This window comes from Sorex araneus, chromosome 1 (assembly GCF_027595985.1).
Source record: "Sorex araneus isolate mSorAra2 chromosome 1, mSorAra2.pri, whole genome shotgun sequence".
NCBI lineage: Eukaryota > Metazoa > Chordata > Mammalia > Eulipotyphla > Soricidae > Sorex > Sorex araneus.
This window is the reverse complement of record NC_073302.1, coordinates 317,403,375-317,415,926: the sequence shown is the minus strand read 5'-3', so window position 1 is coordinate 317,415,926 and position 12,552 is coordinate 317,403,375. Positions and strand designations below refer to the sequence as shown.

The 12,552-nt window shown below is 44.6% G+C and overlaps 1 protein-coding gene across 1 annotated transcript in view; it reads left to right on the top strand.

Annotated features, from left to right (window-relative positions):
- Positions 1-2,388: 2,388 nt before the first annotated feature.
- Positions 2,389-12,552, top strand: part of TLL1 (tolloid like 1) — a 216,441-nt gene continuing 206,277 nt past the window's right edge. The window contains exon 1 of the mRNA XM_004610364.2: positions 2,389-3,038. Within this exon, the coding sequence (XP_004610421.2) occupies positions 2,870-3,038 (169 nt within the window). The 5' untranslated portion in view covers positions 2,389-2,869. The remainder of the gene's footprint in view (positions 3,039-12,552) is intronic.

The following is a 12,552-nucleotide window of genomic DNA, read 5'->3' as shown; positions in this document are numbered from 1 at the left end:
CCTGCCATAGCAAAGTGCGCTGGTCAGGGGAACAGAGGGGGGAGAGTGAGGTGTCATCACAGTGGCCCCGATATAAGACAAACTGTCACTGTCACTGTCATCCCTTGGCTCATTGATTTGCTCGAGCAGGCACCAGTAACGTCTCAATTTTTTTGAGACTTGTTACTGTTTTTGGCATATCAAATAAGTAAATAAAATTGTAAAAATAGATGACAAATTCTGTAAAGAAATGGTAGGGATCATATGATGAGTAGATAATTTTAAATAACACATGAACAAAACATGTTCTGATAAAATGAATTTTAGGCAAATTCCCGGTAAAAAGTCTTACAGACTTACCCATGCTAAAAGAGTCTAAGTATTTTTACAATTAGATTAGTTAAGGAAGCTTTGAAATTTCTGTGGGTAGGGAGTCGGGTCATATCCAATAGCTCAAAAGCAAGGGTAAGGAAAGTCAAAATTTCTGGGCTTTCAGATTCCCAAGCAGAATACATTCCTGTTTAGCCCTACACTAGAGCAGCATCATTATTAATTATGCAAACTTTTTTGTTATGGGCAAAAGAATTTGAGAATGACTCAGCAAGAAATTTTAAAACCCAAATACCTCCACCTGCTTATTGGATGTTGTTTTTGAATGCTCTGTGCTGTGGCCTCAGGTTCAAAGTGTGAGTGAGATCTACAGAAGGGAGGCCCTTCTTTGCCCAGACCTTCTAGAAAACCTGTTTTGCCAGAAACTTGGAATAAGTGAATTCTACCCATTTCTCCCAGTCTTTTACTTGTGGAAGGAGTTGAAATAGGTGTTACTTCTTGGAGATCTGCTCTAATTTTTCTCTATAAAAACAAAAACAAAAATCATGGACAAATCTCCTAACCCCAGATTGGATCTATCAAAGGTGTGTGTGTGTGTGTGTGTGTGTGTGTGTGTGTGTGTTTCTATATAGGTGGTACTGGTGAGGAATGTGTATGTGTGTGTAGTAGGGTATGTATCTATGTGGTGGCGTGTTTGTATATGTGGTAGGATGTGTGTATGTGGTAATGTATATGTGGTGGTGGGGAATGTGTGCATTTGTGTGTGGTAGGGTGGTGGTGGAGTGTGTGTATGTGGTGGTAGGGTGTGTGGTCGGGTATATGGTGGGGTGTGTTTATGTGGTTGTTGTGTAAATGTGTATGTATGTAGTAATGGTGGTTTGTGTGTTTCCAGATGAAACTGCAAGTGATTGATGGTAACTTGGCAAGGGGAAAACACTATAGTGTTAAATAAAGATGAAAAGGCAGCAGAAGGGCTTTTCCCTCTCCTGCGCTGAAATGACAGTTCAAAATTTAGTTGGAAACAGGAGAGCTCCCAGTTACCAATTCCTTGGGAAATTGGGGGAGGAGATGTCCTTCTCTCACCTATTTTGGAAACTACTTGCAGATGTGGGGAAACCTCTGAATTGCTCACACCGGGGGTTTGCACAGATTTCCTCTGATTCCCCCCCCCCGCCCCGCACACACACACCCTCCCACCCGTTCCCCAATTTCCCACAACCTGTGTTTGTTTTGCGCCTGCCTGGCTGACATGTGGTCTACCTCGCAGATCCTGCTCTGAAGAGTTAAAACAACCGAACCCCGCTGGTACTGCCCAACTCTGAGCACGGGCGCCAGAACTGTCACAGAAAATGGGCTTCCCGAGTATTCCTTCCAACTTCCCTTCCTGCGCCCACGTGAGCCATAGAGCCGGCCCATCGGCGAGGTCCTGGCGTTTCCTGCAGCTGCAATCTGCAATTCGACTTGGGATTTAATTTTTTTTTAATTGCCATTGGGGAGATCCTTGATCTGATTAAAACTTTTCTTGGGTGGAGGGCTTTGAAAGTCGTCAGTTTCTTAAGTGGAAGAGGCAAATACACTTTTTTCTCCTCCTGTCCCGGGCTTCCCTGAGGTTACTTGGAAGCCAAGCGAAGAACCCCACAGTCCGCTGTTTTTTTGGGGGGAGGGGAAAGCTTTGCCGCGAAGTTACCGTCACGACTCCCCGCGCCACCCCCGGTCTGGCACCCCCGACTGACACGTACATCATCTCTTTAATTGCTGTTCTTGGACTCAGACACGTAATCCAGTCATTTAAAAATCTTTAATAAAAATCTAAATGGAATTGTCCGTGCATTCGTGTCGGTTTGTTTGTAGACGGTTATCAAAAGAAGTCAGAGAAGACGCGGTGGCCCGGATCCTGACCCTGATTGTATGAATAAGTAAGCAGGATGCAAGTGATTGGGTTAGATGCTGCGAAGATTTTTTTTTTTTTTTCAAGTTAGGAAGAGGGTAAAAAAGACCGCCCGGGCGGGCGGCGGGGAGGCAAACTGTGCATCCTCACGCTCGGACTCTCCTCGCCTTCAGTGGCTGTGCGGGCTGCTGCAGGCTTTTAAGGTCTGGCGGCGGGGAAATGCCGGCCCCCCACCCCCTTCTTCGGTCTCCCCTTTCAGTTCAGATGTGCTGATGTGCAGACCGGATTCATCTTCCCGGAGCGGCGGCAGCGGGCGCAGGCGGCGGCGGCTCGCGCTCCGCCGCGGGGTCCGGGCAGAGGCGGGGGCGCGGCGCAGGAGCCCGAGCTCCGGGGCGCGCTGAGCCCGCGGGACGCCGCTCCCCGAGCCGGAGGGCCCAGGCGGGCGGGCGGGCAGCGGGCGACGCTCCCCGGGAGCCCCGGGGTCCGGAGCGCCTTACCTGCCCCCCACGGGCCCCGCGCCAACTTCGCGCCGTCCCGACGGCACCCGCATGTTCCCGGACACCTGAGCCCCGGGAAGCCGCCGAGGAGCCCCGCGCCTCGCACGCGCGGCCGCCGAGCTTCCCGCGCCCGCCCCACACACCCCCCGCCCCCCAGTGCCTCCCGGGGAGGAGGATGGGGCCGGAGGCGCTCGCCCCGAGGATGCTCGTGTGGCTGGTGGCCTCGGGGATCGTTTTGTGCGGAGAGCCGCGGGGCTGCGCGGGCCTCGACTACGAATTCACTTCGGATGGCAACGGGGACGAGAAGGCGGACACGATCGATTACAAGGACCCGTGCAAAGCCGGTCAGTGCGGGGCCAGGTGGGGACGCGCGCCGGGCGTCGGCGGGTGGAGGGGGGACCTCACCTGTTTCCCTCGCGCTCTCCCGCCAGCCCCTCCTCCTCTCTCTCCCTCTGTCGCCTTCTCCTCCCCTCCTCTCCTCCCCTCCGCCGGGTGGCCGCTGCGGCGGCCGGAGTTGCCCCGAGTTCTGTGCTAGTGGCATCGGCTGCCAAGCTCCAGTCTCCCGGTTCCGGGGGACGGGGGAAAAACGTCCTGGAGTCCCGAGTCCCGAATCCCCCGGCCCAACGAAACGAACCCCCCCCCACCCCAGCAGCAGCTGGGTTCGCGTTGTTTGCGGGAGGGAGTTGCAGCCCCGGCGCCCAGCGGGCTTGTGGGCTTCTGGAGGGGGCCCCCAGCTCGTCTTTGTTCCCGGGCGCGGTTCCCCGGCGCTCGCCTGCAGTTTCCCCCAGAGGTGGGTGGGGATGGAGATGGTACCCCGAGACACTGCTGCCTCCGCTTTGGCCGGGGATCGCAAGGCTGGGCTCCAGGGGAGTGGAGGACGGTGACCTTGGAAAGTTCGCACGCTGCACAGAACTCTTTTCTATTTTTCTTTTTTAAATGCCCAAGTTGCAACCCCCATTCAAACTCGTGTTTCTCTTCCTGGGTTCACCCCTGGGAACTGCAGAGGGACGTCGTCCACTGCCGAAAGCTCCGCGTCTCCTGGGCTGTCCCTCAGAGCTCAGCCTACAGCCCCCCGGGGGATGGGGAGGCTTGGGGGCGGGGGGGGGGCGGGCAGAGAGCGTCTCTCCTCTCCCGCCATCTCAGAGCCGCACGTGCCGGGCCCCAGGTCACGTGAACCCATGTCCCCAGCCCTGTCGGAGCTGACAGGAGGCGTTCCAGGTGACCCGCATTCAGTGTGAACTCGCGGAATAGGGAAGGAAGTTTAGACGCACGCAGGGGGGCGGACTCCGGAGTTGTTTGCAAGCTGATGGCACGTTCTGTCCTAACTCCGCGGTGTGGGCTTTGGCGAGGCAAAGAGGGAGGGGTGTGCGCCAAAGAGCCACAGCATCGCCTGCTCAGGCTTTGCCAGGTCCAGCTGGGACTGTCAAACCTTTATTTATTTATTTATTTATTTATTTATTTATTTATTTATTTATTTATTTATTTATTATTATTATTATTATTTTTAGTGTCCGTGGCTCTCCGAACTTTATTCAGCTCCTCTTGGGTTCGAGAAGGTCCCGCACAGAACAAAAACTGCAGGAAATCCCCGTGCCCCAGGGTTCTTGGACGGCACCTTGTGCTGACCAGGAGAAAATGTGGCTTGCTTTGGCGTGGTCCAGATCTTTCTCCTTCCACTCTTGCTGCAGAGGCTCTAAACTCGAAGGAGTCTCTAAATGAAATTGAGTCTGAGTCAGTATGAAACTCAGAATACTGAGTTAATGCACTTAAGTTTTAAAAAATTTAATTGAAATTTAATTGTTTTAGGTGCCACGATTTACAGTACTTTTTTTTCATGGTAGGGTTGCATGCATAATTCGTTTTCGAACCACACCCTCCATCAGCGTCCAGTACTCTCTTTTGGTTCTCAATGTCCTTCTGTCACCTTTAGATCTCAATCTTCCTCCCCCCTGGCTTTTGGAGGACAAGATACTGGCCTGCTCGGGTGGGGGACACGTGGCTGGGTAACTAGTATTAAATAAATCTGCAAGCATTTCGAATTTCGATTGGGACATTTGTTTTGAATAACGTTTGCCACTGGCTGGATGTCGTGCCTCCTTGTTTTAGGTAGGGTAGAAATGAAGTGTGCTGTTTCTACAGGGGATCCAGGCGGATTCAACTGTTTCTGTGCTCTGTCATGTGAAAGATTCAGTCAGCTATCAACATGAGAAAACCCGAGTGAATAAATCTCATTTTCTGCACGGATTAAAGTATAATTTCTGCTTTTAAAATATGCTTTAATTCAGATGTCAGTCTATTTTCAACAGTAGTACCAAACTTTAGCTAACATAGTTTCAGAAGTAATTGCTTCAGGCTTATTTTACATTACAAATTTTTTTCCAAAGTTGAAGGTGATGGGAACCTGTTTTTTTTTTTCCTTTTTCTATGTAAGAGTGGTTTCCATTTTTAAAAGTTAAGTAATTGGGCTTACCAAGTCCCCATTCACAAATGAGGTGTGTATTGAAACACCTCAAACATAAAAGTTTATTTTTCTTAGCAAAATATCTAGAGCAGGGTGTGGGGAAGGTCCAGCCTGTGAACCTTTTAAGACCCATGAAATCAGGTGTTCTGCCCCTGGTACCTGATCTGGTACCTGTCCTCAGCTGCCCACTGCCACTCTGCCCTTACAATGTGGTCTGATGGTGTTATAAATATTCAACTGGTCCTTGGCAGAAAAAAAGTTTCCCACTCCAGATAGCATAAGAAAAAAAATTTAATAGAATTTACTTTTTTTTTCTTTTTAAGTTAATTTTTTAACAAAACAGCTGAAACTAAAAACAAAAACAAAAGCAACTTTGAGCAGATTATGACATTAGGCTTATGTCTGCCCAGTTTTTAAGTACAGGAGGTAGGTGTGTGTGTAGTGCAATGAAAGAGAAATAAGGACAGCCAAAGTGGAAGCCTGAGAAGCATACTCAGAATCTGAGATCCCTTTTTTAAATTATTGACCTTGCTTTTTTAATTTAGTGAAATGAAAGGCTTTAATTTACATCTTGGCTAGAGTGGCAAAATTTTAGTGCCTGCCTCCCTTTTGGCACTGTATAAGACAAGTAAAAATTGTAATAACAGGAAAAACATTAAATAGTACATTGAAATCCCAAACAAGACTCAAAGAAGGGGTCATTAAAATAAGAAAGATCACGACAGCTCTGTGAGAGATAGGCAGGCCAAAGCTAGAGAGGGCTCTCTTCATTTCCTGGGGCACCTTTGTCTGCCCTTTCCAAAAAGCAGAGTGAAATAAAGATGCCTTTCTAACTAACCTTCACTACCAGGGGATCCAGATATTTGTCAGCAGTACAGAGGCTCCGTGTCATGCTGATTAACATGACAATTTATTTTAATGGTTTCAAAGCATTTAGAATATGTCATTTCAGTTTAACTAAACAACCCAATATGGTGGGCTTTGTTGTTGTTATTATTATTACTGTACAGATAGGAGAACAAATGTTAGATGGGGTCAATTGCATTTGTGATAATCACCCAGAAATTGATTCCAAATCCCCTGGATGCAAAGCCTGTCTGTGCTGAATGATGACCCAGCATTCTTAGTTGGCTTGCTGGGAACTTTCTAGAAATATAAACAAGAGGCATCCATCCAGGCTCACCTGGAGTTTAGTAGAAACAGTTACTCATGTCTAACACTAGTGAAATGAATAAATAACATAGTTTCATCTTTTCCAAAGCAATTTGACAAAATCCTTGGGGACAAAGGTCGTAACTGACTTTGAATGTTGAGGTCTGGGATAGTATGGTATAGGATCCAGTATGTCCTAAACACCTTCTCAGTATTTGTAGGCGGTTAATATTGATCTTCATCTCTCACGTACAAGCTTTTATTCCAACCAAGATCAAATGTTACCCAAGGAAATAGTGTTAATTCTGACTTGCTAAAATATGTCATCATGACTATATTTGTAAAAAAAGATAATTTATATAATATAATTATATATGCTAATAGAAAACATAAATTTCAGTTTCAGGAAGCTGAAGAACAAAAAGGAAACCACATTAATTTTATTAACCGATGATTTGGAGAGGGTTTTTTTTTTTGTATAAGTGAATCTAAACAAGTCTGTATTACATTGCTTCAGCTATATTTATTTAGCCAAATCCATTAGGCCAGACTAAAGGTAATTAATCTCTATATAAATAGACACAAAGAAGCAGATAATTCAAAGGGGTGTCTGGCTGTCTTTGGGGCAGAAAATGATCCTGTGAACTTAGATTTCTCTAGCTCTAGTTCCGGAGGGGTGTGAGAGACTCTGGGAAGCTGACCCAGCAGGAAATCATTCCAGAACAGAGTTTGAGGTGTTCCATTTCATTGTTGTTCTTCTGTACAGAGAGGTGTTAATCTGAGTATTCAAATCTATGAAGAGCCAGGTGAATTCCCTGTGCAATTTGTCTTGAGCTTCTATAGGACAACAGAGACCTGCCAAACCAAGCATTCTCAAATGCTCTCACTCCAAACTTCCTATTTCCCCCCACCCCACCTTCCTTCTTTCCTGCTTTGTTTCCTCATGTTCTATTGAAGGGCATTTCAGGAAAATGCTGACAACTGTAAATATACTCTCCAATAAGGAAGAACAAAGAAATACATGGTTTGAATGATGAGTAGAGACTACTATGTTTCATGAGGTTAAGGGGTTTCCAGGGTTTATTCTTTTTGAGTCACATCCGGTGATGCACAGGGATTACTCCTGACTCTGCACTCAGGAAATACCCATGGTAGTACTCAGGGGACCAGAATCGAACTCAGGTCAGCTGCATGCTAGGCAAATGCCCTACCTGCTGTGCTATTGCTCTAGCCCCCCAGGATTTATTTTTGTCCTCTTAGGCAAGATTGAGGAAACTGGAAAAGACAAAAAGACTTTCTACTTTGAATATGTTAAACAAATATCTTCTGTTTTTGGGGGTACTGGGGGAAGCTGGGTATGATGCAAGGTCAGTGAGTTTCAAGGCTGACTTAGCTATAGAGACACCCTCCATAAGTCTTCCTCTACAAAGGGGTATCAGAATTCTAAGGGATTCTTTCTGCTCTTTATTACAGTCAGTGCATATTTGAGCTAATTTTTATAAAGTTATAGTTTAAGATCCTGTCATTATTTTGTCCTCCACACTGTACTTCTAGCTCCCTTGGCATTCTCCAGGCTACTGCATTTTGGCATTTGATATTCAACCCCTTCGTCTACTTTTATTCTCTCATAAACTTATATTTGCAGATGGCTATTTCTTGGTCTGCACCTCTTCAGACTGCCAAGCCCTTCTGTTAAAAATACATTTCATAGAATTGCTCCTCATCACGAGTCTCTTTTGTTCTCATTTTCAGTCTTTCAGTCTTTCATCGTGAAGATTTTCCTCTCTTTTTTCTATAGTGCCAGCCCAGCAATGACTGTTTTGTGAAGGAAATGGCTGAGTAATGTATTACCTCTTATATACTTGGACACTCATCTTCATTTGCCAATAATAATTCGTAAGCCCATGTCCTGAGGGCCTGGATGCTTTTTTTTTTTTTGGTTCACTAAGGACTATTTCTGTTTTTTTTTTTTGTAGGGATAAAATCGAGTTTTCTCCTTATATATATTCTCAGACTAAGCCAGCTCTAAATCTCCTCTTGGTCTTTGCTGAGAATTTCCTGAGGTCTTCCTACTTTTTAAGTCTCAGGAGAGGGTGGTTGTATTTGCAAATACAAATTTCTCTGTGAAGTTATTTCTCTAGGGGAGCTTTGCAATATTTCATGGGCAGCTTCTGCCTTCTATGCACCTTTCCTGTGTAGTCCTCTGTGGAATAGTTAAAGGTGTTCAAGAGGAACTGGAGAGATAGTCCAGGCACTAGGGCACCTGCCTTGTGCGTGGCCTACCCCAATCCTATCCCCACCATCGCGTATGATTCCGGAGCAGCACAGCTAGGTGTTGCCCCACAACAAACACAAAACAAAACAGTCCACTGAAGCTGTTTTTGAAAATCAATGTAGGGTGTCACAACTTATCTCCTCAGTTCATGGCAGTTCACTTTTCCACAAAAATCTATTCTAAGCCATATGTGGTTCCTTCTGGAGAAACTATTGCTCCCAGTGTATCGGTATTACTGTTTTTATACCCTCATGAACCACTTTCCCAATTTAATAATTCCACCAGTTTGCCTGTCACTGATGCCATCTCCTTGGTAAAACTTCCGACTGTATTAGTCACATTCATCAATCCTTAGGCCTTTTAAGCAGAGAACCTTAGAAGGAGGAAAGTTGTTGAGAATAACTTAATTTTCAAACTCAGGTAGATAATGCCAAGTGCCAGCTCTTTAGAAACGAGATTTAGAAACGAGAATATTTCTTCTTTCATCTGTTGTTTCTTATAGTACCTTAGTTTCAACTGCTTACAATATGTAAAACAAGGACCCTCTGTAAGCTTTTCTAAAAAATTTTTTCTAAGGAGCCAAATTTGTATAAGATGAGATCTTGTGTAGGGCCCTGCAGTGACCATCTGGTGTCTAGGGAAGGGAGGGGAGGGACCTGCTCAGTGCCCCTGGCCATCTTGAACCCTTAATCAGGCCTGGGATAGGCCAGGATTCCTAGGGGTGGAAAGGATTCTCGTTTGGTACAATTTTGAGGCCACTTATAGCTTTTTCCTTTTTGGAGAGGTGGAATTGAACCTATGAATTCCCTCCTGAAGGAGGTGGGAAAAATTAATCTCCCCTGCCATAGTTTAGAATGGAACAATTTAACTAGGCCTGATTAATTTCCATAGCTTATCTAGTGACTAATATTGCTTGGGGAGGAACATTCCACGCAGAAATGTCTAGCCTCAAAGCTATGAAATGAGTGACATGGACTGTCTTGTTCTCCAGAAAGCAGGAGGATGGAATCCCGAGCTTATTTATATAGTTCTTACTATTGTCGGCTCTCCGGATGGATTATTGACTATGAGCTTGTGAGACATTGTGAGCTAGCTAATGCAGTGCTTGTTCTGCCAGATTCTTACAAAATGTGTGCTCACCCTGCCAAGCTGTTTAAAAGAGCTCAGCTATATATTTTATTAAGAGGCATTGTCAAGTCGGTATTAATTGAAATCCAGAAAGTAAACTGAAATGTTTTCTTTCCTTCTTCTTATTTGATTTTTTATTATACTTGGTGATCCTCAGGGCTTACTCCCAGTTCTGTGCTCAGGCAGCGCCAGGGAAAATAATACAGAGTTCTGGGATCAAACCCAGGCTAACGGTGTGCAAGGCAAGTGCCTTACCCACTGCACTCTTTGACCAATGGGAAGTTTTTCTTACTCATCTCTTCAGCAATTTACATATAAAATTCAGAATATTTGTAATGGGTCATATTAAAAGAAACATTTCTTCAATGATTGTTCTAAAAGCTGAAAGCATACATTAAGTCAGAAGTGCCTCTAAATTTTCCCTAGACTCTTAATTTTATAGATCATGTGATATTGAAATCATCCACTTTTTAAAAGGTATTTTAGCGGTTTTCAATGGGCTCCATCATTTGATAAGCCAGGAGAGTCATTACAGAGATTCAGACACAAGTTTCATATTTCCAACCAAACGTGCAGAGGTAGGAGAGAGAGTAGGACACTTTCTTCCTTCCTTACATTTCTCACCTGCATTAAACTTTCACCACCTAGGATGTGTGTACCACAGGTCACTTTGAATGGACTCTGTCTGTCCCCTGAAATGTCAGCGTTAGTTGCACACTATCCTTTTGCCTTGAGTAGATTGTAACTGTTAATCTGGGTAATTCTGGTTCTTGTGCAACTTTGGGATCAGTTGAGTGGACTGGCTACCCTGAAGAAAGGAGGGAATTCTATTCCTCTTCCTCAGCCTTTCTATCACAAACACCTAGGAATTTTCATGGCATTTAGTGTTTTGTACTTAGATTATTGGGTCATAAGGTATACTTTATTACAGGGAAGGCAAAGCCTCTTTAAGACATCTATTAAAACCCTTCAAACTGCTAGTTATCACTCACTATTAGGAAAAAGGCAAATGGAAAACTTTCTAGAGAATGAATTCGTGGACTTGATATACCTGACTTGTGGGGAAATTTCATCTCATATTATTACAGTTCCCACATTATATTTCAAATTGTAAGTGGCCTCTGGTCTTTACCATATACCCATCACTGGCCCTGGGAGGAAACTGGTATCTCCCAAGGTTGCATGGCCACTGTGGCCTTCGCAGTGTAAGTGGAGGGAACTTGGTGTGGGATCTGTGTTCCAGATGCCTTTCTATTTCCTGAATCCTCCATGCTGGCTCTCCAACCAGTATAAATGTGCTGGGACTTGATATTGAAGCGATGGTGATTCTGGCATCGCTCCAACCTCTTGTGGTGCTCCCTAGTATGACTTCCTTAGCCTTCATTAGCCTTGTGTTTTCTCCAAGCTCTGTGATCCCAGTACAGGTGAAACTTTCAGTTCTATGGGAGAGAGGCCAACCCTGCTGCCAATCAAGAGAATTTTATTAGGAGAGAGGGGTACAGCTGAAATGTTCCAATTATCTCCTACAAAGAAAAACATGCACGCCACACGTTAATTGCAGTTAAGTGGTGCTGAGGAGGTAAGGCTGCATGTGTCACACAGGTCTGATTTGTGAGAGCAGGCTTTCCATGTGGATGGAGGCAGGGACTGAAATGAATGTGAGAGGAATTCAGTTATCCCTGCCCCATTCTTGGCACAGGTGGGGAGCGTCATGTGAAATTGTTTCACAGGTTAGGTTTGAGCACTGTGTGTTTGTTGAATTGGCTTTCTGTTGTGCTCATTGAATTGATTATGAGCCCATGAAGAGTGTGAAGAACACTCTTTCAAATGCAGGCAATTGGGGAAAGTGGTTTACAGTGTACATTATGGATGTAAATGATGTGTGAATGCCTTTGAGAAAACAAATATGCTGCAAGAAGTTACTTAAGTAATGATCTTTTTCAATCACAACTAGTGTAGGGGGCCTTGAGATCAAATGCTTGAAAACTTTTAGGGATCACCAGGCTAAGGAAACTTCTTGAGTGTGAATCTTAATTCTTTCGGGTAGGAAGTCTGTTATATTTGATATATACGGAATATTTACTGCCTTACAGTTACTTTGAAGAAAGCACATGAATTTTAGCAAATTATCCTGTTTTCTAGGACTGTTTCCTGCTCGTACTTGTTTTCTAGCAAACGGGTAAGAATATCTGATAAAACAGGCCTTCCCTTTTCTGCCTCTTTCTCTCCAGAACCTCAGAGAAAGGACAAGCATTTCTCTTAGATATTAGTTCCAGGTGAGGAGGTAGTTAGTGTTTACTTGTGCCTTGGTGGAGGTAGCCAGGAGGAAGTCACCAGGGGAGGGATGAGTGGGGTACGCCATCTGGAATACAATCATGTATTTACACAGAGATCACTTTTAAGCACATGGCTCCAAGTGACAATATTTATAAATTCATTGAATCTTTATTGAATAATTCAAAGGAATCATGGACTTATTGGTGAACAAAATCTGATATAATTCTTGACTTGGTATAGTCTAAACATTGCCATTTTTAGGTAGATGATCTTTTATTATCATTTTAGATGTTTATATTCTAATGCCTATGGTAGTATGTTAGTTATTTCAATAGTTGCTCCAATCATTTGAAGATCAATATTAGCAGAAATTATGAAAAAAATCTGTTCTTGTAATTTTTTTTGGATCACTGTATCACTGTCATCCCATTGCTCATCAATTTGCTTGAGTGGGCACCAGTAATGTCTCCATTGTTTGATTTGTTGTTACTGTTTTTGGCATATTCAATACACCACGGGTAGCTTGCCAGGTTCTGCCGGGCAGGTGGGATACTCTGGGTAGCTT